This window comes from Spermophilus citellus (assembly GCF_964194105.1).
Source record: "Spermophilus citellus genome assembly, chromosome: 2".
Lineage (NCBI taxonomy): Eukaryota > Metazoa > Chordata > Mammalia > Rodentia > Sciuridae > Spermophilus > Spermophilus citellus.
Genome location: NC_138183.1, coordinates 77,994,762 through 78,018,781, shown reverse-complemented (window position 1 = coordinate 78,018,781; position 24,020 = coordinate 77,994,762). Strand labels below are relative to the sequence as shown.

The window sequence follows — 24,020 nt, the reverse complement described above, 5'->3', positions numbered from 1 at the left end:
CCTGGGTTGTTAATGTGTGTAGAAGTACAGAGAGATGTGTTGTATACTCCCAGCATTGTTACCTAAATGAATGAGGAAATCTATTATTAATTCATCCTCATACATTTTTTGTACATGATCTATCATAATAAGCACAAGGTTATTTTTATATCTAATAATGAATATACATTTTTCCACATTATTTATTTCTCAGTATAGTACTCCTCTGTGTTCTAGTGGTTTTAGCACAGGATCTCATTTCTAACCTTACCTTTTTTTCACTCTTCTTTCAACCAAAGCACTCCATTGTTTGTTTTACACATTTAAGCTTGCTGTTGAGATTTCCATGGAACAATAAATTCCCCAGCAAAATAAATGTGACATCCTTTGGTTCATGTTACCTGAGTCACTGGCAGGCCTCACAGTCTCGTAGTAAAACCAGCTATTGGATACACAGCCTTTTATCACATGTACAGGTACAGTCATGAGATTGTGCATTACTAATATAAATATTTATATATTTATAAGAAATTCCATGTTTCTCTTTAGTATAGGCAACATACAAATACAATTTGAAGGTTAAATATGAATAAATTTGGTCTACTTAACTTAAAAACCATTCTGTGGATGTCAGAGTGAGCAAGAATAGTATTTTTTAGTCTACACCTATGATAATGAAATCATTAGATGAAGAAACTTGGAAAGAAAAATTCTAGATGACTGTTAAAGCATTATCCTACAGTTTAAGAGGGCTCTGATGTAGTTGAAAATTGAGAGAATTAGAAAAGTCAAATCTTAACCAAACATGAACTATTACTTATTTAAGAAGCTCCCACAAAAAAATACATCATTTCCCCCTCCAGTCTATTTCAGAATAACCAGGAAACAGCTTAACTCAGTCTTCTGTTAAAATCCTAAGACCAATTCCACAAAGATGTAGGAGACTTATTATTTTTACTCCTACTTCAGCACTACATTAATCAACTCGCTACATTCCACTGTTCCAAACCTGGGAAGAATACATAACAACTCTATAGTTAGTATCATTTGCAGTAAATTAAACTTAATTCAACACACACTTAATTGAGTGCTCACTAGAATTCAGTGTACCATCCAGGTTTTGCAAAACTCTTGAAGATGTTTGGAATAAGTTCTACTCTCCAGGAACTGAAGATTTTGCAAAGAAGATGCACTTAGAAACAACACACAATATGAGATGACAACTCTATAAAACATCAGTAAAAATGTAAAGAATAGGGATCACAGAATAGAGATTTAATTACACTTACTTCTAGTTTGGGCAATAAGAAGCTTCTGGAAAGACGTGACCTTTTGAGACTAGGAAAGGGATGACAAAAAGTAGGTAGCCAAAAGGTATTACTGGATAATCTATCAGCACTAGCTGAAGAATGTTAACATCCCCACTCAACCTCACAACCCCAAGAATTTGCTTCTCCAAACTCAAGTTGAACATATTAATTAATATACTTCCTTTGAGTTAATATAAGCATACCTCTATTCTCATCAGAGGAACTTCTCTAGCTCTCAGTTGGCAGGAAGAAGAGAGAACAACAGCATCTCTTTCCATTAATCTATCTACTGTCCCAACCCATGAGCTCCATCCGTTCTTCTAACCTGGAGGGTGAGATGGTCACAAAGTCTTCATATGAGAATCACCACCTTGGATGAGCTTTCATGCTTTTAAAACCTACCATTCTGACGCCATTTTCAAAGGCTTGCCGGGTGAGGGGAGCTGGTCCATCCACAGTCTTGCCATCATCATCTGGTCCCCAGCTGGCACTATAAATGTGCACATGCTGGGGATTGAAGCTAACTGATTTCGCTTCTACCATGTCTGTGACATCTCCATCCAGCATTCGTACTCCTTCAAGACAGAAAGGAGGACCAGCTAGTTACAGAGCCTTCACTACATAATACCCAAGTAACCCAGATATAGGATTTGGGGGTAAAAGAAAACATCTTTAATCAACACTTTAGTAAGAATATTTTCCCTTATAAAAGTATAATGCTTGCTTTGTAGAAGTCATTTTGGGGAGAAAGGAAGTTAAATTGCATGTCAATGAGTAAGACTTCTTTAAAATCTTTTTTATTCCATTGTTATCACCCCCTACAGTTCTAATTTCTACAACGGCAAACACAATCTCTCCCTTCTCATCCCACTCTTGAGTATTTGACAAAGAGTTTCAAACCATCAACCTTCCCTAAAATTTCTTTTCACTGAATATCTCATGTTCCGAGTTGGTATATACCTTGGCAGTCTTATAAAACTTGGAAAACTGCCAAGTTAGGCTGGTCTCCTTTTTTCCATATTGAATACTATCCTCTAATCTTAAAATTGATTTGAATTTAATATATGTCTTTTCTGCCAAGTTATTTACAAGCCAAATAATAAATGAGAATGCATTTAACACTTCAGATAATTCTCAAAGGGTTTTAGCAATGTTTAGTTATTAATCTTGATTTAAGTATGTTTCTATCAGACAGTAGAAATTTATTAACTCTTTTTGGCAAAAGGACACTAAGATAATCAGAAATAAGTTACATGCCAAATTCCAGGCTTCCTTTTTTTTTTTTCATTTTATGCAATTGAACTAACAAAATAACAAAAATCTAACAAAACATTCTATTGGTAAATAAATATGCTCCTCCTCAGTTTCAACTACTTATCATCACTGAGACATTGTATTATTTTAAAATTATTACCATTAAATGGCAAACTTACTCTTTAGGAAAATACTGTTATCTCAGTAGGATTTCAAGTTTTTATCGGTTATTAATAAACAGACACTAAATATTAAAGCCTCAAATCAGGCAGCTTTGGGTATTATGTGGTTGAATTGGAACTACTTCATTTAAAAAGTTTAACTATAAAACTTGCAAATAAAAAATAGGAAAAAATGAACAATGAATACATATATAGCCAGTACTTAGAAACTGTTAAAAATTTTGCCTCACTTTCTTCATTTAAACAATACAAATAGTTGGTTAAACTATTTGTCATCTCACACCCAGCCGACATTAAATTGTCCAAGTATCCCTATTGACACTACACTTGGTTGTTATGCCTTCAAATTCTCTGCTTCTAGACTTTTGGGTTCTGTTTTTTTTTTTTTTTAATTATTCTTAATAGGTACATAGTTGTTGCACATACTTAAGTTTTACTGTATGACATTGTGACTTTTTGGACTTTTAAAAGAAAATGATTACAAGTACTGTGGAGAATGAAGGTTGTGAATGAGTCTAAAAATTATGGGATGGAAACTACACTTAGTCTGTTAGTAATTTGTTTTGTGGTAATTGAAAACACAGGATAATACTCTGCATGTACTCAGTCCTGAATAGCCATTGGTTTATTTTAATTTAATATAAATATTCAAACTTAATCATTCCATTTTGTAATGACAAAGAAAATACTTCATCTTCTTTTTAATTTTTGGTAATGGGGACTGAACCCACAAGTGCTTAAATGCTGAGCTACATCCCCAGCCCATTTTTTATTTTATATTTGAGACAGGGTCTTGCTAATTTGCTTGCTTAGAGACTCGATAAATTGCTGAGACTGGCCTTGAACTTACAATTCTCCTGCCTCAGCCTCCTGAGCTGCTGAGATTTCAGGCAGGTACCACCATGCCCCTGCTTCTGACTTTTTACTTAAAAGCCTAAAATGAATCTATTTTACCAGTACATTGAGGTCTGAAAAAAAAAAAAACCACTATAACTGTCTGAAAATAATCTCACGAGTGTGTGCAAATGCTAACATGAGAATATCAACACAACACCTCAATTCAATTTCTGTTGTAATCTACATGAAGTACATGGAAAAAATGGGGGAAAAGATTGCTAAGTTGCATTCAGAAGGTAATGGCTTTCTGTCTTAAAAACTCACAAAAAAAATTTCATCAACTTTACAGATGAAAGACTGCTTCTTTTTCTCATTTAACTCCATGCCTTCATGGGCTGGAGGGGTTAAGTTTATGATTCAGAATGCTCTTCTTTAGAACATTCTTGAGTCATCGCCACACATTCATTTTTTAAATAAAGTACTGTTCAGCTAGGTCAGCAGTTTATCTGAGTTCACAAGTTCATGCTCTCATTCCTTTAAGGTCAGTAAGAGTACTGAGTCTGTGCTAGAGTATAATTGTGGGATGTGGGGTCTAAGTCTGTATGTGAGGACGAGTCCTGGGCTGCAAGACAGGTTCATCAGGTGGCTCTTGATTGGAATCTGGGATGAGCAGGGGCCTCCAGTGGCCATCATCCTTTAGGGAGCATCCTTGGCTTCCTTTCCTGAGCTCCCCAATGGCCTTCCCCCTGACACACAGCAGGTATTCCTGAGTGCAGCTAATTACTGATCAGTAAACTGTCATACCCTAAGAACTCAGGGTGAAATAAATGAAAGGAAAAGATCAAATTTACCATGGACTGAAATTCAAGGTAGTTTCAGGAAACCTTTTCTTAGCACTATTGTTGTATATCACCGTCCCCTCTTATCTGTGGCTTTGCTTTCCCTGATTTGACAACAGCCAAGGTTTGATGATATTAAATGGAAATTTCAGAAATAATTCATTTTTTAAATAACTTTTGTTATAGCTTATTGTGAAAATTGTCCTATTTTATTATTAGTTATTATTGTTAATCACTTACTGTGCCTAATTGATAAACAATATTGTTAATATTTAAATACAGGACAAAAAATATGCAGGGATCAGTTCTCTCAGTGCTTTTAGACATCCACTGGAATCTGAGATAAGGGGACACTACAGTTCCCTAAATATTTAAAATTTTTATCTCGAATAGAGTTGCCATCTAAAATTGTTAGTTCCAACTCTATTTATAATATGGAAACAAATGACACATTGGAAACAAGGAGGTGAGCCTGGTTTCAGAAAGTTCATTCATCTTATGGGAGACCTTTCAGCAGACCCTATGGGAATGACTTCAGGCCAGGCATATTGATCAATCACCAGGCTCTGTATATAAGCTTTTCTTCCTATTTGCATGTAGCTGTGGCACATGGTTATTGCTTACAAAGATGATTGCAAATGAGAAAGTTAAGAGTTTGCTTTTATCAATACTTGGATTTACACAGCATTTATGGGACCCTTGTACCAAACTTATGTATATCTGAGTTTGTGCATCTGAAATCATTCATGGAAACAGTATCACTACATTATGAGACTTTCAAAGATTTTACTCTTACTGCTTTAATTATAGTTAAAGGAACCTTTTTTAAAAAATCTTGAGCAACACAACACACAAAAAAGTATTATCTGCTGTGAAGAACCTCAAAACACCTCATTCCATAGAGACATGATGACCTGATGTTTCTACTATTAGTTCTTTCAGAAACAGGCACCAAGTTTGTGTTTTAGTATAGATACCAATAACCCTGTCTTCATTACTGAATATCATTTTTTTAAGCCTGTTCAAAAACGATGTGTCTGCAATACTTTCACATTTAGCATCAGCAATCCTTAACTATACTGAACAACCCATGTTAACGTGTTGTTTTGGTTTTGTTTTGTTTTTTACTGTCAGCAAGAGTTGAATACTGTCATGCAAAAATATGCCCATCTTTAGTTTTAAAAGGATTCTGAAAACTATTTAGCAGAAGAATTGCCTGATTAATGTCTATATCTAAGTTTGTTTCCCATACCTCCGATCTTGGCGTTGAAAGCAATTCCAACTGTGCAGTGAGAGTTGTTTGCAGCGGCTGCCACTTCTCCAGCACAGCGGGTCCCATGCCTGCAGGCAAAACACACACACTTTCTAAAGTAAGACACTCTATTCTCACAAACTCAACAAGTCATTGCCAACACTCAGACTTCAAAGTGGTAAGGAAAGTATCCAGCTGTGGATGTTTCTAGAACTTCCTACCCAAGTAGCACATAGTCTGTCTATGGCAAATTTTTAGCACTTAATTATGCTATTTTGAATTATATTCTTGATATGTTTATTTTTGATATCTCAGTGTCTCAACAAGAAAACCTCCTTAAGGGCTAAAACCAAACCACATGTTTATTTCTATTCTCCAAACCAATAAGGCAATCAATATGGCTGCCATCAGCCATGTGTGGTTTGGGGACATGTCAAATGTAGCTAATGCAAACTTATCTTATTTTCTAATTTTATTTAATTTTAATTAAATTTAAAAACCTAATAATTTAAGTATTATAAAATTTAAGAATGTAGGTATGAAAATATGCTTTTTAAACTGTCAACTTAAATACAGATCAAGTAGTTCCAGTGAAAATTTATTATCTACAATGGTATGTGCTTTAAACACAGTGGGTTGCAAAGGTTCTATATAAAAAGCAAATATCTCATTAATAACTGTTTTAAATCAATTGCCTATAGAAATATTTTAAACAAAACATTATGAAGATTTATTTCACCTGTTTGTTTTCACTTTTTTGTTACTTTATTTTTCTTTAAATGGGGCTGCTAGAATTTTTCTTTGGCCTTGAAAGGCATTCCCTATTATTTCTTGCCACAACAGCTCTGTTCCTTGACTAGAAAGATCTTCCAGCTGAAAGAACTTCTAAGATCATCTGGTTTTGTCAAAGGATGGCAAAGAAGATTCATGTACAAAGCACAATCTATTTAGAAGTCCTGAATTAACATATTGTTTCGAGAAGAATGGTGAGGCAGAACTGAGCCCAGAGAAAGAATACTAAGACTGCTGTCTGTCATGTTGCAGAAGACAGAGGCAGTGACTACCATTATGTAGAACTGTTAATGCTAATGAAGTCCAATACCCATCTCTCACCTCAACTTAAAACATGAGAACCCATAAAAGGACCTGAGAAGTAAAGAGGTATGTTGAAGCAGGATAGTTAGCAGAATGGTGACTTTAAAACTCAAGCCCTCAATTCCATCTCTGCTTTTTATTTTATGTAACAGTTGCCTCTCACCACATTTATCTTGAGATATGACTATACCGTCTGCATAACTATAAACTATTGCTTACAACACATTGTATACATGCAAGTTTACACAAAAGATATATATTGCTTTTTCTTTCAAATAAATATTAATCTACATATAATTTTAATGGTGTTATAGCTGGATGTGAGGTGTCCCCAGAAAGCTCATATGTGAGACAATGAAGGAATGTTCAGAGATGAAATGATTAGACTATGAGAACGATGTGTCCTTGCATATTATGTTATCTCTGGTTTATTGCACTCAAACTGTCTTTGCTTCCTGGCTGTCTCAAATTGATCAGGTTTCCTCTGCCATACCCTTCTGCCATAAAGTTCTGCTTTATCTCTGGTTCAGAGTAATGAACTCAGCTGATCATGGACTTAACGAACAAAATTGTGAGCCAAAATAAACGTTTCCTCCTCCAAGCTGTTTGTCAAGTACATTGGTCACAATTACACGAAGCTCACTAACACAAATGGTTACTAAATGGTTTTATGTGTGTGTGTGTGTGTGTGTGTGTGTGTGGGTGTGTACATATATGTGTGTGTGTATACATATACATGTGTGTGTATATATATAAATATGTCAAATGTAGCTAATGCAACCTTATTTTATTTTCTAATTTTATTTAATTTTAATTAAATTTTATACACACACATATACATTCACACACACATATACACATTTCACTCCTGGATATAAATCCCTAGAATTGCTAGGTTCACAGAATACAATGTCAAATTGCTAACAGCATTTGAAAGGAATATAACAAAACTATAGAAAACTTTTGGGATCAAAAATATTACTACAGAACAGGAATTTTTTTTGCATGGGCAAGGGGTAGGGGGAGAGACAGAATAAGCCAAAATGAATGACACTATGAAAAGCAGAGAAAATATCTGGATAAACCCTGTGTGCATAAACCCTTGATCTGGGCTTTTCTGTCTCTTTCATCCTGGCCCATCTGACATAACAATATCTCATCATTGGTTCCTTCCCTGATTATACTTGATGCAGACCATCTTTTAAAATATTTGTTATTTTTATTTCTTGCTCTATAAATAACTTTCATAACCTTTATCTAAATTCTGTACGGACTCTCCTGTCATATCTGCTATAAATGTGATTGCAGATTTGCAAAATAAAATCATATTTAGGGCAATCTTCTGTTGTCATACACAGTATTAGATTTTCAGGTATTCAAAATAATCTTGTCCTTCTGGTATTTGGTCATATCACTTTCATCACCAGAAAAATAGTTAGTTGCTAAAAGAATGATTTCTTCTGTAAGCCCCAAGCTCAACTAATAATTTCCCCCCAAACCTAGAAATTATTAACTGTAATTCATTAGTCTTATTGTATGTTAGTTCATGGTGTAAGTTATTTATATTCAAATGTCTAATTCCCTTAGTGAGTCCACTCTTTTTACAATGTATCTATTATTAATTAATGCCAAATGCAAATGGACCAGAAGGGCCTCTATTTTTAAATTCTCTTCTGGTTTTCTCCATGAGTTACTTACAAGTAATACTTTCAAATATATACGGTAGCTTTTTGACATTAATAACTTGACTACTTCTGATAACAGAACATAATTTCTGAGTCGATTCCCTATATTTTGTGAGACAAAATGGCCAAATTCATGAACAGTGTTAATAAACATTCTTTGTGCTTGAAAAATGTGCTATATATTGTTTGATTGTTCTTTATATGTCCATTATATTAATCTTGTTTATTGAATTTGTTAATGTTCTTCACAGTTCTACCAACTTTCTATTTAGAATGGAATTATTAATCTTCCTAGTGAAACAAACCATTTATGAACCCATAACAACAGTCTATGGATCTTGTAGAAAAAAACAAAAAGATAACTAGTAAATATTTAACTTGTATTTTATTTTTTTTACTTTCAAACATTCTATGTTCAGATTACTTATGCCTTTTACAAAAAAATTGTTTCTTTTAAAGGTAGATAAACTGTCTTTAACTATAGATAAGTCCATTTACAGGAGCTGTGTTTATGGATACATTCACATTCATTTCTATAATCTCCCTTGGCAACCCTGTGCCAGTTTGATCATCATGTTTTGTATAATTTAGTGGTAATCCTGGATATTTCATTATGTATACCTAAAAATGTGAAGCCTAAAGTCATCAATAATTTTTATTCATTTCTCAAACAAGGCAGACTCTTTAGAATGTCTGAACTCTGATTATCCATCTCTTATACCCATGTATAAGTTTTCTATGATTATAGTTATACTTGGATTTTTTTAACCCTAGAAATTACCCTTAGCGATGCTACTCTGAACAATCAATTTTGTATAGATTTATAAATATATTCTTTGACCTATTTCTTTTTGTAGTTCATACATCCTTCTGGCATCTTGATTTCTTTCTGCAGAACATTCTCTAGGGCTGGATGTTGCTCTGTGGTAGAGTGTTTACCTAACATGCACAGTCCTAGATTCAATCTCCAGCAACCACAAAATAAATAATACATAAATAAATAGAAAAAATTAGAAAGAGAAAATACGTTGTAAATATACTCTTAAGAGTTTTTTGGTAGTCAAAAGTCTTCTTGTATCTTCAGGAAATGACTTTATTTTACCCTTCTTGAAAACAACATTTTCAGTGGACAAAAAAAGATTACAGACCAATACCACTGTCTTCCAGTTTTCCACTGTTTCTGGTAAAAAGTGAGCAATCTGTAGAATGTTTCTTTTGGATACTTTCAAGATTTTCTCTTCAATTCTTCTGTTTTTCAGGTTCATTATAAGAAGTTGTATGTATGAATTTATAAAAATTCTTTCTTGGAATTCCTAAGCCTGTAGCTTAATGTCTAATTCCTTGGATTCTATCTCTTATCTCTGAAAATGGCTCTTTTTCATTCTCTCTAGTCCTTGCTTTTGGGACCCCAGTGAAGCATCTTTAATACCTTTTCACACTACCTTAGTGACTTCTCCCAGCCTTCTCTCTGAACAGCTATCTGTTTAACTTCTTTGATTTCTATGTTTTACTTATTCCATCTTAGCCATAACTAATCTTCCTATATTATTCACTTCATTTATTGTATGTATCATTTTTGAAGTTCTTTCTGTTTTGTTTTTGTTTTTTTTCAAACTGGTTTGGTTAATTCTGATGCTCTCTTTTTTGAAATGCCTTTTCAATATTCATTTCTTTAGAAATACATATTTTATCTAATAATTAGAATTACATAATATGTACCTCTAATTCTGTTATGATGCTTGCTGCTGGCTTGTTTTCTTGGTGAAATTTCTCCTATGTAGTTGGTAAATTATTGATTTAAGAAGTAATGTTGTGGGCTGGGGATGTGGCTCAAGCAGTAGCGCGCTCGCCTGGCATGCGTGCGGCCTGGGTTTGAACCTCAGCACCACATACAAAGATGTTGTGTCCCCCGAAAACTAAAAAATAAATAATAAAAAAAACTCTCTCTCTCTCTTAAAAAAAAAAAGAAGTAATGTTTCTTGAGCTTTTACCTTTGTGAATTCTTTGAGGCTAGAGCAGAAAGCTCATAGTTACAAGGAAGAGTCAAATTTGCTTCTGTCACATAGTGGTCATTGTTTAAACCAACCAGGACCTGTTCAATTAAATTTAAAATTTGAACCACACAAGTAATATGAATTAGAGGTGTAAATTACATGAGTGCTGTATGTAAATCTTAAGGTATAGTTAATTATTCATCCTCTTGTCCCATCTGTTACCCAGGTGGAGAAAGTAAAAGATGTCCCGTATTTCACTGTATATAGGGTTCCCCATCCATTAAAGTACTGAAGATTTGTTTGTTTTTTTTAGGAGCTATGTTTTATGCAGAAACCCTCTCTCACCTTATTTGACCACAGGCTTTTGACTTATCATTTCTAAGCTTGTTAAAATACAGCTCTAAGATGGCTTGGGTTGATTGTTCACCCTGGAAAAGGCATATGCCACTTACTCTTGTATTTGCGCTTTCTTTGAAAAATTCTCTTTGTATCCCACCAGGTCAATCATGCACTAAAAAGTTCTTTAATATTTTCTCAGGAGTTTGAGATGTACTAGGAGAGATTTAATTGAATATCTATTCTACCATATTATTAAAAATGGAATAACTAACCTGGTTCTTTATCCTTCAAATGTAAAAAAGCTCTGCACATATTATATGCATCATTAATGCATAGTGAATGCTTCTGAGTGAATAACAGAGTAACTATTTCCTTATAAAAAATTTCCTACAAAGATCTCTGTACATTGTACTATATGGCGATGTATGAACCACTTTTGTGAGACAGTGAAATTATCAGAGCTAAACCCTCACTCTTCTGCTGACTCATATTTTACAATATATGTTAAATAATATATTGCAACATACTGTAATTGAAAGTCCAAATAACTAGTTCAAATACATTTAAACAGCCTCTGCTTTTCAGAGGACAGATCATTACCTCCCAAAAGTACCAGTCATTTTTTTTTTTGCTTTTATATTTTAGATGGACCCAGTATTTTTGATGTGATTTAAAACAAATCAGAGAAGCAGAAGTATCATCATGACCTGTTTAAAGTTCAAGTTGTGAACAAGTCTCATTTTTTTCTAGAACTAAATAACTGAGGATGGGTAGCTAGAAGTATGTCATATTGTTAATTAAATATAAAAGAAAAGAACAAAAGTCATTGTTTCAGATGTATTTTGGTCCAGAATATGAGCATTAGGGTATTTTCAGCATGGCGAGAAAATTTCTGTAGATTTGAGTCCTGAAAATAATATACTCATTATAATTTATGCTAATAAAAGTGGACCTAAAATATGGACTTTACTCACCAATTCCCATGTAATATGTACTCTTTGAAAAACTAGTCATCTGTTACGCTCTCTTGTGCTGGTTTACAATACTAATAAGACATATTTTCTAAGACTTTGGAAGATAATTCAATTACATGGATTAAAATTCATCACAGAACAATCACTAAAAGAAATTGGACATCATGAAAAGTGCAGTGGATGTAGACAAACTAACATTTTAAATCTGCTTCTTCTGTATCACTTCTCTATTTCTGGGATACTGTCTGGGTCCTGGTAAGTGTGAAATTTTTTTTTGCATTATTTTTACCTCGATAAACCATGTTTGCTCCTTAAAAGCATCCTGACTTAAAGATCATGCATGTTTGTTCTACGGCTTTTTCTTATCAGTTACTACACCTAGTTGTATCCATCCTAGAGCTGTATTTTAACAAGCTCAGAGATGACAGAACAAAAGGCTATGGTCCTGCCCAATGTCTCCTGCATCTAGATCATCTAGTTTTTACCACATGACCCGTTCCTGATAATAAACCATTATAATGATAGAATTCACAAAGTTCCACTTGGGCTACCTTACTGAGAAGATGGAAATTCAGATGAGAGGGTGAATTCATTTCTATTCTATGTATTGTGAAGTCATGCTAGTCAGGTGAGGCGAGTTGCAAATTCACAGGGTCTGTTATATCTTACTAAGTGTTAAGAAGTTGTATTCTCTCCCTCTTTTGCTTTCTCCTTGTCTTCTCATCATTTACTTAGTAAATTTTTGTCCTTACAAAGGAGTTCATGTGAATGGAAATATTAGCTTATTTGGGCTTTGACCACAGAACTAAAAAGAAGATCAGTGAGTATCTCAGCAACAACGTGGAGACATCAGGACATCTTCCAATGGAACTGCTTGAAGGTCTAGCTTACACTTGTAGGGAATCCAGCCATGGCAAGTGGAAGAAAGATGACCTTCTCTTTCCTTCTTTTCTTGCAACAAACATCTTCATCTTTCATGGATTCTGTCTACCCTCACCATTGCTATTCCTGTCTGCATCTGGCATGCTCCTTCTTTCTTACAGATTTTAATGTAGTATAAGTCTACGTGAAAACCATTTAAATCTATTTTGAAAGCCCTCTTAGGAAAGAGGAGAGCAAGTGACAGGGATGCTTTCTCCAACATATGGCCCAAAACTGATTTTTGATTGCTCATATTTTGCCTTACAATATTACCGACCTGTTTATAGAGCACTCTCCAATTCTTGAAGTATTATTTTTTCAAAATGAACAGAAAAAAACTTACTGCTATTACTAGCTATTCAGAAAAATTAAAGCAAAACTTTATAAAGGCAAACTTCCTTATCACCTTTGAATTATAAACCTCCACTGGCTTTTTAAATTTTTTTTTGGGGGGGGGGGGGTACCAGGGATTGAACTCAGAGACACTCAACCACTGAGCCACATCCCCAGCCCTATTTTGTATTTTATTTAGAGACAGGATCTCACTGAGTTCCTTAGCACTTCACTTTAGCTGAGGCTGGCTTTGAACTTGAGATCCTCCTGCCTCAGCCTCCCAAGCCACTGGGATTACAGGCCTGGGCCACTGCACGGCACCAGGACTCCCCTGGCTTTTGATTAAATGTTCAGAAGCTATTCCTCTAGCTGCACAAGTTTGTTCTGGTTCTGCCCAATGTTTACCATTCCCAACGATGCCTATGACTTGGCAAAATTCTTTTTTTTTTTTCTGTTCAGATGTCTTCCTCTCCTTCATGCATAACAGTGGGATTTACTGTTACTTCTCTGTACATATACACGATAGCACAATATAATTTGGTCAGTATCACTCCCAGGTATTTACCCTTTCCCTTCCTTTCCCTTTCCCTATCCCTTTCCTCTACTCTACTGATCTCCCTTTGATTTTCATGAGATCCCTCTGCCACTTTTCTTTTCCTTTTTTTTTCGCTCTACCTTCAACATGTGAAAGAAAACAGATGACCCTTGACTTTAGAAGTCTGGCTTAGTTCACTTAAGATAATGCTCTCGAGTTTCATCCATTTTTCCAGCAAGTGACATAATTTCATTCTTCTTCATGTTTGAATAAAACTCCAATCTGTATACATACCACATTTTCATGAACCATTTCTAAGTATTTTAACCTCATTTGATTCTCACATCAACCCTGTGGAGTGAGAAAAACATATTTCTCTTATTTTATAAATGAGAAAACATATTATGTCAGATGGCTATTGAAAGGTACCAAATGTGGCAGGACAAGAAATAGACCAAGGTCTCCTGGACCTTTAGAGAATGTCTCTCCACCACTGCAGTAGGATTCCTGAGGCCCTCATTGCTAAGGCCTGTAAGGACTGCCAAGATTCCATGACTTCCTTATCTGCGCCTTCCTCTTTGCCTACTGTCAACACTCTGTGGAGCAGAGGCAACTTTATCCCTTCATTAGTACTAAGGACAGGATATTTGACAGTGTATGTTGTAGAATTTCCATGATACATTATTCAACCTGAATTAGAAGAAAGAAATAATAAGAATCATGAAGGTGAAAACTTAAAAAAAAATTTAAATTTTTAAAATGAAATCACAATTTCTTCTGTAATGATTAATTTTTGTGAATAATTAACATAATAATTTCTCAAGTGACTGCAATTGTGCAAAGTCCAAAAGACCCTAAAACCATTCCATATTTTGTTATAGTGGGAACAGTCAAGAAAATTTGTTCCAAGCAACAAATAGATATATTAAATAACTCAAGAATATGTTCAGAGTCTTTTTTTTTAGTCTACATTTTTTATCAGTCCACATTCACAGAGTCTTTGATAGCCTCTTATTGAAAATATCTTAAGCATGAAATATACAAACTATGATAGTTTTTATACTTATTTTGGTCATCTTTTTGGCTTTTAGGAATTGATATACAATATTTGAAGACATTAATAAAATTGTGTATTCATGGACTGGTCTAATGTTTGAATATGTAGTAAGAAAGGAAAAGTATATTTGATAGTATTAAGTAGTATATAGGTCACCACTGTAAATAGTATCAGATATATCAAATGTATATGACTCATGAAATTTCTTTTTAAGAAAGCAGAGTGTTTATTTTGGTTTGTTAAAAGTATTGTCTGTGTAAAAATTGGTGAAGTCTGAATAAATTCTGTAGACTGTATTAATGTCAGTTTCCTGTTTTTGATACTATACTACAATTACATAAGTTATCATATAGGAAATTCCATAAAAAGGTTCAGGGGACATCTACTATTTTTACAACTTCCTGTGCATGTATAATTATTTCTAAGGAAACTAGTAAAATAATCACTGTAAGTCTAAAAATTGTGGTTATTTGTAGGAGCAGTTGTGATTCAAGACGGATACTCAGACATAGCACAAATAATATTGACAATAACAAAAAAGTCAAATTAATAAAAGACAAGTGGCCAATACACTGCTTTAAAAGTATTTTCTGGGCTGGGGCCGGTCAGTGGCTCAGCAGGAGTGTGCCTGCCTGGCACGTGTGAGGCACTGGGTTTGATCCTCAGCACCACATGAAAATAAATAAATAAAATGAAGGTATTGTGTCCATCTACAAATAAAAATATTTTTTAAAAAAGTATTTTCTGGGGCTGGGATTGTGGCTCAGCGGAAGAGCACTCGCCTAGCACGGGTGGGACCCGGGTTCGATCCTCAGCACCACATAAAAATAAAGGCATTGTGTTGTATCCATCTACACCTAAAAAATAATTTTTTTTTAAAAAAGTATTTTCTTACCTCTGTCACTTTACTTCATTTTCTTCCTCCCCAGCCTAGATCTTTGAAAACTTTATCCCCTTCATTCTCTCTACCCCACCCTACAAAAATAGCTTACTCATTATTAACTAAAAGAACATAAATATTATATTAATATATGTCTAAATGAATAAAGAAATATCTTGGTTGATCCAGAAAATCAGTAAGTTCTTTGCCTTACTTCAGATATTTTCCCAAAAATAATGATGAAGTATAGTATATCCCAAGTTAGGCATACATGCAGGTATGTCAACAGTCGATCAGGAGAGTTGCCTGTCTCCTAATCAACCTTCTTTCCCCATTCCTCTATCCCTGAGATCAACAACAAAGCAACAGAGTAAATAGATCCCTGTAGATGAAATATGCCAATCACAACAGTGGAGCAGGGCTCCTTTTCTTGGCTTCCTGGTTAGTACTCCAAATTTATACCTGTCATATTTTTCTCTTGAAATGATTAATTTTCCATGTAGTACTTGAGTTTATTTCTATGACTTAAGGTTGCTCATGCCTGTCTGTATCCCCAGGTGATTCTGCATTCTTTCCCCTTTCGGTATAGAAGCATAAAATCCTATTCTTCAAACTGTCTAACCTCTTCCCAGAGGGTTCTGTGTAGTCTTCTTAAACTTAGATCTACTAGCTTTTACTCCTTGTAGTTGGAGCTTTGGAAACAATCTCATTTTCCATAACAAATGGAGGAAAGAGAAACTGTTTCACCTCTTGTCTATAAATAAATAGAAAACACTCATTCAGTCAATCAATTTTGGGTCTGTTCTTGGTGAGCTGCAAGTCGAATGTTTTCTCCTAGATGTTTGTAATTATAAATGTGGAAGACTCAATTCTTCCCTGGGACTGGAGGGTTTAACATGATGTTTCTTTTGCCCCCTGGACATCTGTCTACTCTACTGAGGTCAGTTCTCATTTTAGTTAGCTTTTTCGTGGCTGTAATGAAAAGACCTGACAAGAACAATTAAGGAGGAAAAGTTTACTTGGGGGGCGCATGGTTTTAGGGCTCTCAGTCCATAGAGAGCTGGCTCTATTCCTTAGGGCTCAAGGTGAGGCAGAACATCATGGCACAATAATGCAGCAGAGAAAAGCAGTTCAGGACACGGCCACGAAGAACTAGAGAGAAAGACTACTTTTATTTTTTTTTACAAAAATAAATACCCCCAAAGGCACCTCCCCAAATGGGGGATTAATGCACTGATTAGGTCAAATCTCTTATAATCCAATCATTTTACATCTAAACTTTCTTGCATTGCCTTACACATGAGCTTTGGAGGGACACCTAATGTCTAAACCAAAACAGTTCTGCCTCTAATCCAAGAAAATGAAAAGATAACACTTTTTCTTAAGTAAGTTGTGAACTGTTGGGGAATGTTGCTTTTATTTTATTGAAAATTCTCACAATATCTCTGGATATTTTAGTTAACAATATGAGTCCCTCCTTCTTTTCTCCATTCCAAATAATTCACATACTATGTCCTAATCATTTTTGAAGTATGGAACATGCAAAGTTGAATACTTTAAGGCTGTGATGCTCACAATCCTTGTGGAGAAACTTCTGAGTAAAAGATTCAAAAAACCTTTTTATCTATGTGAAAATCACTTTGGTTGAACTTCTTAGCTCTGTTCTTATTGATATTTGATATAGGTGGCGTGTTGGCTACAAGCAACACTGCTTACAATAAAAATGAAGCCAGATTGGTGGGAGATCTGTGACCAGGACTATAAATACATAAAGTCTTTGCTTTGACCTTCTTAAAACAGACCCTGCAAATAGAGTGGGCCTTTTCTTGCATGGCCTTGGAAGCCATATTCATAGGCAATTGCAAGAAATATTTTTCATATAAACATGTGGCTTCGGGGCTGGGGATGTGGCTCAAGCGGTAGCGCGCTCGTCTTGCATGCGTGCGGCCCAGGTTCGATCCTCAGCACCACATACCAACAAAGATGTTGTGTCTGCCGAAAACTAAAAAATAAATATTAAAAATTAAAAAAAAAACATGTGGCTTCTAAGGCAAAGTGATTCTCATATACACCCATATGGCCCATCTTGCAAAACTGAAGAGCCACTTTGAAAGCAGCGGTTGGGGCAGCAGAGGAGCATAAAATAGCTCTGGGACTGCTGATTACTCTTTCTGAAGAAATATAGCAGATATTTCCCTACTGATATGTTATGTTTATATCATAGGAGTATAGAATTACCTCTGGAGACCTAATGAGCTCCGTGAGTTTGATTGACCAATTGTAAGACTTCTGCAAATAATTACCAAGTATTCTGGTACATGTCAGTCAAGGTTTATATGCAAAATGTTATAAGAATTTCTGCTCTAGTTGTTCTGGTTGGGGTTTAGTGCTTGTGAAAATGCTTGGTATGCAATACAAATAATTTCTTCCTCCTAACACCTGAACTGATTTTCCTATAATTTCACATTACCATAATTAAAAGAAAATTTCATAATTAGAATCCAGTAAAGCATGAAATTTGAAGAGTAGACTGAGTGTATATGCTAAGAGACTGGGAAAAGATCTATAAAGATAGTGAAAGAAATAATGACCTGCATCAAATTATAATTTTTATTTTATTTATTTATTTTTTTTTAAAGAGAGAGTGAGAGAGGGGAGAGAGAGAGAGAGAGAGAGAGAGAGAGAGAGAGAGAGAGAGAGAGAGAGAGAATTTTTTTTTTAATATTTATTTTTAGTTCTCGGCGGACACAACATCTTTGTTGGTATGTGGTGCTGAGGATCGAACCCGGGCCGCAAGCATGCGAGGCGAGCGCGCTACCGCTTGAGCCACATCCCCAGCCCATAATTTTTATTTTTTATGGTCCATTTCTTTCCATATATAGTTGCCTTCCTCAATGTACACTAAAAACCACCTCACATAAACATTTCTAAAGTAGAAAAACAAGAGACTCAAATGCTAGACTGTACCCTAAGTAGACAATATATCAACTTACTTGTATTCCTGTAAACTCACTTCTATGAATATTATTATCATGACCTACTTAACTACACCTAATGAGATGGTTACACCCATGATCTGACTCATAATTAATTAACTCTTCTGAATCATTCATTCAGCAAATATCAAGTAAGTACCAATCACACGCTCAAGAATGTATTAGTCATTCAGGATTCAAAAGTGAGAAAAATAAACATGATATGATGTAGTTTCAGTGAATCTTGTTGGCTAAGAGATGCTAAAAAATAGAAAATAATTCACTAGTCTATGATAATTAAATAGTAAATATATTTATAAATTTGCTATCTGTTTTTGCTAAAATATCATATAAGGTACTGTTCAACACCTATGCATTATAAAATAGGTTAAACATACTTGCTTTGCTCAAATTCTGTTAATGATTTTGGAGAAAAGTAGTATTATATGTTTGACTTCACGCTGCTAGCGATTGCTTCCAGATCATGACCAAACTGTCAAAACACTTCCAAAGATTGGACTTAATTTGCCAGGAGCAAAGGCTGAAAATAGGCAACGATTATATAATCCTATTTGTCTGAAATACAGGTAAACAGTGGCTACTGAATTCTCATGCAAGGGCTCCCTTGATGTTACCAAGTTAATTCTGCAAGACACTTAAGAGTATGAGAAGTCAGGTGATATTTTGCAATCTGGGCAAGAGGTCCTAAAGCATAGATAAGAAGCCTGAATGTGTTATATTCACTGAGCTATTACATCACTATTTCAATAGCTATTCCTGGTTCTCTTTACAAAGTTCCTCAGAGTTTTGTCCACACATGCTGGGTGCAGTAGCACATGGCTATAATCCCAGCAACTTTGAAGGCTGAGGCAAAGGTTCGCAAGTTCTAGGCCAGTCACACAGTCACAGCAACTTAGTGAGGCCCTTAAGCAACTTAGCAAGATGCTGTCTCAAAATTTAAAAATGAAGGAAAAAAGGGCTGGAAATGTAGCTTGGTGGTAAAGTGCCCTTGAGTTCAATCCCCAGTACAAAAAAAGAAAAGAAAAGAAAAGAAAAGAAAAGAAAAGAAAAGAAAAGGAAAGGAAAGGAAAGGAAAGGAAAGGAAAGGAAAGGAAAGGAAAGGAAAGGAAAGGAAAGGAAAGGAAAGGAAGGAAGGAAGGAAGGAAGGAAGGAAGAGAGGGAGGGAGGGAGGGAGGGAGGAAGAGAGAGAGAGAGAGAGAGAGAGAGAGAGAGAGAGAGAGAGAGAAAGAAAGAAAGAAAAAGGAAGGAAGGAACGAACAAATGAACAAAGAAAAGAAAAAGTTGTTTTGTCCACACATATTGGAAGGTTACCAATATTATGGAATTACTAAATAATTAAGGCACACCTCCCTTCAAACCATACAATTTATTATCATCTCTAATTATAAATTAAATGATTAGGATATATCATATTTCATTTAGAAATAACATATAAGATGGGTTTTATTATGAGGCTACTAGCAAGAGGTGATAGACAGGAATGGGCAAATATTTTCTGTAATGGGCCATGTAGTAAATATTTTAGAGTTTATGTGGCCACACAATCTCTTACACATAGTCCATTTCTTAACCCTTTGAAAATGTCAAAAACATTCTCAGCTGGATGGTGACTGGGAAGATTTGACCTATAACACGCATTCCCCTGACTTCTGGCTTCTAGGCCTGGAGGGTAAATACATGGACGGTAAATACACCCATAGCCACATGTATCTTCTTGGTAGCAGTAAGCACATGTTCCTATTTTTTCTACCTCTACTTGCTAAGACTTGATATTGATATTGAATAAACAGTAAATGTATATTAATCAACTCAGTAAATACAATTTTCAATTTAGACATCAAATCAATGAAGGTAGTAAGAATCTCTTATTGATTATTTTGCCACATAGTCTTACCTATCTATTATTCACCAGATAGTCTCACCTATATCCTCATATTTAATTTTACTTGATCTCCTAATGATTGTGTACTGCACACATTTTTACCCCCACTTCATATGTAAGGAAATTGATTCTTATAATTTAAATGACTTTTCCAAGTAAATACAACCAGTTTACTTTGGAAGAACTTGAACCAGATCTCTTGAGGCCAAGCTTTAAGGATTCTGCAATAGTAAACGAATATATTTAAGGAGAAAAATGCATATATCTTTAGGCACATACACATTTACTAGAGCCCAAACAAAATAATGGTGCTTTAAGAATTTTCCTGAGACAAATGTTCAGAAGTGTTATGTTGAAGCTATTTGGATCAGAGTTCACAGGTTCTTTTAACAGGGTATCATAATTATTAGGCTTCTTAGGTGAGCAAGTAAAAGATTCTATTCAAGAATAACATTACTAGCCTAGTGAGGCCCTGGGTTTGATCCTCAGTACCAGAGGGGATAAGATAACCAATAATGAAATTAGTGCTGGCTCTAGCATCCCCCTCCTCTTCAGGGTGTAACTTTGCATCTCTGAAAACATAAAATGCAAACAACAATACAAGACAAAACAAGCAAATAAACTGCTCAATGAACTTTCAAAAGGCAAAGGATTTCATACCATGATTGAAAATAATATTTGAGAACAATTTCAGTCATACTCAAGGCCATGAAGGATCAGAAGTGTGAGATCAGTAAAAACAGAAGAGAGAAAAATCAACCAGGATGGCAACGTGACAGTGGCTTTAAATGAGAATGATTTGTCAATAAAATGATTCCAAATGGTCCTTGGAACAACCCATAAAGATTTTTACAAACTGTGTCTGTTTACGACCCTACTAAAATTCAAATTTCATCATATTACAGAAAAAAACTACAACTTTAAACATGATTCATTTTTGTTTGATATAAGAATGACTATAGTAGCATGCTCCGTTAGATAATAAATGACATGCAGTTTCATAATTCTACTTTCATTGTTCAAAATAAAGCACTGTTTGCTACATTTATAACAAGACTTGGGCCTCAATTTAATAGATTCAGCTCTAATGTTTTTTTCCCTTAACACCTATTTATCCCAATAATAAATCCCTCCTCCAATGCCTATCTAAATCAGTCAGCTGTGGCTCAAGTAAGAGAATATGAAATTTGCTGCCCTCTTACTTTTTGTTGTTGTTGTTGTTTGGGTACAAGGGATTAAATCAGGGGTACTTAACCACTGAGTCACATCCCCAGCCATTTTTAGTGTTTTATTTAGAGACAGGGTCTCACTGAGTTGCTGAGGGCCTCACTAATTTGCTGAGCCTGGCTTTGAACTCATGACCCTCCTGGCTCAGCTTCCCTAGCCACTGGGATTACAGGCATGTGCCACCATGCCCTTCCTGCTGCCCTGTCTTAAGAGAGCAGATATGGTGATAGGGTTGAAGTGAGTCTCATTGAAGAAGTAACTTCATCTCCAGTGTATCCTCAATGAAAGTCCCTTTCCATATCCTAAAGGCTTGTTTCTCAAGTCACTAGGAGGCATGAGTTGCTGAAATCAAAACAGTTTTCAAAGTAATAGTCCCCTGTGGATATAAGATGAGGATGGAAAACATCAGGCCCTGCACTGCATGCTCAGCATCAATAAGATTTCCCTTGAAGTTCTCTTGCAGTTTCCTAAGTCTAGCAAAGAGGATCCTATTTGTTTAATTGACATACTACTTCCTTTGGCGAGGTGTGAGGGCACAGGTTAGGGGCACAGGGGCAGCCCAAGCCATGATGTCTGCTTTTCTTCTTTCAGGTTGGACATGGGAGCATAGGGAAGTATGTTCACAGAACCTCACTGCATGCTATTTAGGAACCAGAGTCAGATTCCTTCTTGATCTAGTATCTAAATATCAAATATAAAACATTATGCATGAATGCTATGAAGGTTTTATTTCAGTATTCATTTGGATTGAATCGGTCATAGTCATAAAACAAGGCAGGAAGTATATAGATGCCTACCCACTTTATGTTAAAGCATTTATTTATAGTATTTTTCTTTCTCCTGTCTAGAGAATAGTTCCGGGTAATGTAGTGGTTATAAATGACAATCTCAGAAATGGAAAATCCTATAGCAAATTAACTAAAATTTTCTCAGAAGTGAGAATTTTTTTTCTAAGTTGTCTTCCTACTCTGAAGTACCTTTACTGACATTTTTCTCCCCTTCATCATTGATCCGTGAGATTATGGAATTGTCTCCTCCCAACACTTGGACCACTTTCCTATTCAGTGCCCACCACTGTTATAGCAAATGGAGAACCAGGAAGACCAGCACAGGCCAGTTAGATAGCACTGAGGTAAAAACTCTGTGGAGGGTGAAAACATGATTTAGATTGATTAATCAGGGGAGACACTGTTAGACTTTTATTGTTGAATGATAGCTCAGACAATCATAAAGCCCAGTATTCTTTTCAAAAGACAGAAAAGTGAAATGACCTGGCAAACGATTTCTTTTCCTCTTCCTCTGCCACTTTGAAACACAAGAATTCTGGATCCTCACTGTTAACCAAATGGCATTTACAGTTCTCAGTTGGCATGGGGCAGCTAAGAATCTAAAACGAGGAATGCTTATTCCATTTTCATTTCCATGGAAACCAGTCACCAACTGGTGAAAACAAGGTAGATCAAATTTTTTGAACAAGAATGTTGAAATAATCACTGTTTTAAAACTTTTCTCTTATATCAGGATGGACAGCATGGTTTAATCTCAGGAACACAGAGATGTCTAAGTGGACAAACAATTCCCTACTGCTTTACAGTTGTAACTCTTCTTCATGGGCATAATAATTATGGTATTCTCGTGAGTTTTATTCATCATCCTTTGAAGGACAATTTGCTATAAATCCAATAAATAAATTATATAATTAAATGTGTAAATTTCAAATCCAAGAACCACTTTCAAAACTTACAATCATGTTCCTTTTCTACATAACCTTAGTAAATGCATGAGGGAAGAAATGTGATTTCCAGAGGAATAGACCATGACCCAGTTTTTAGAAGAGATTTGGAAGGATTATTCTATTTTTTGAAACTACTTTGAAAAATCAGAGCTTGAAAAGACCACTGAAATAACCAGTTGTTACACAGTGAATATAGTCCCCATAGCTCTTAAGTGTATTCAGCATTTCCAAAAGAATATCAGGGCCCTCTCCCTCCCCTTCCACCAAAATACATACATACATACATACATACATACATACATACATAACATAAATCTAGGTATCATTTGCATTGTTTGCATATTTAAAACACAAATGTTCCACATTGTTAACATAATTTTCTCCAAAGAAGTAACAAAACGAAAAATGTTAAGAATTCATTTAACTTCTGTCACTAGCCTCATCTGATGACAAAACCTCCAAGTTAGCTCTAATACTCTGAGTTATTACATGGGATAGTAGAACTACAGTATTCTGAAAATTTAGAACACACTGTCTGTAATTCTCATGGCAAACTGCAAGTGGCTATTTTCTCAGGAGATAATTAAGTCCCCCAGTGGCAACAAGACCTGCCCAAAGTTATTACCATAACCTTTGAGCTTCTTTCTCCCTATCAGATTTTCATGTTCACATCTATCCTATTCAGACTCAATTCCTGGTTTCTAGCTGTAACCC

General features: G+C 35.1%; 1 protein-coding gene across 4 annotated transcripts in view; it reads right to left on the bottom strand.

Annotated features, from left to right (window-relative positions):
- PCSK5 (proprotein convertase subtilisin/kexin type 5) overlaps positions 1-24,020 on the bottom strand; it is a 450,277-nt gene that overhangs the window by 271,165 nt on the left and 155,092 nt on the right. For all 4 annotated transcript variants that reach the window (XM_081278894.1, XM_081278895.1, XM_081278896.1 and 1 more), the window contains exons 6-7: positions 5,654-5,742; positions 1,692-1,864 (exon numbers count right to left, since the gene is read on the bottom strand). In XM_081278894.1, coding sequence (XP_081135020.1) covers positions 1,692-1,864; positions 5,654-5,742 — 262 coding nt within the window. The remainder of the gene's footprint in view (positions 1-1,691; positions 1,865-5,653; positions 5,743-24,020) is intronic.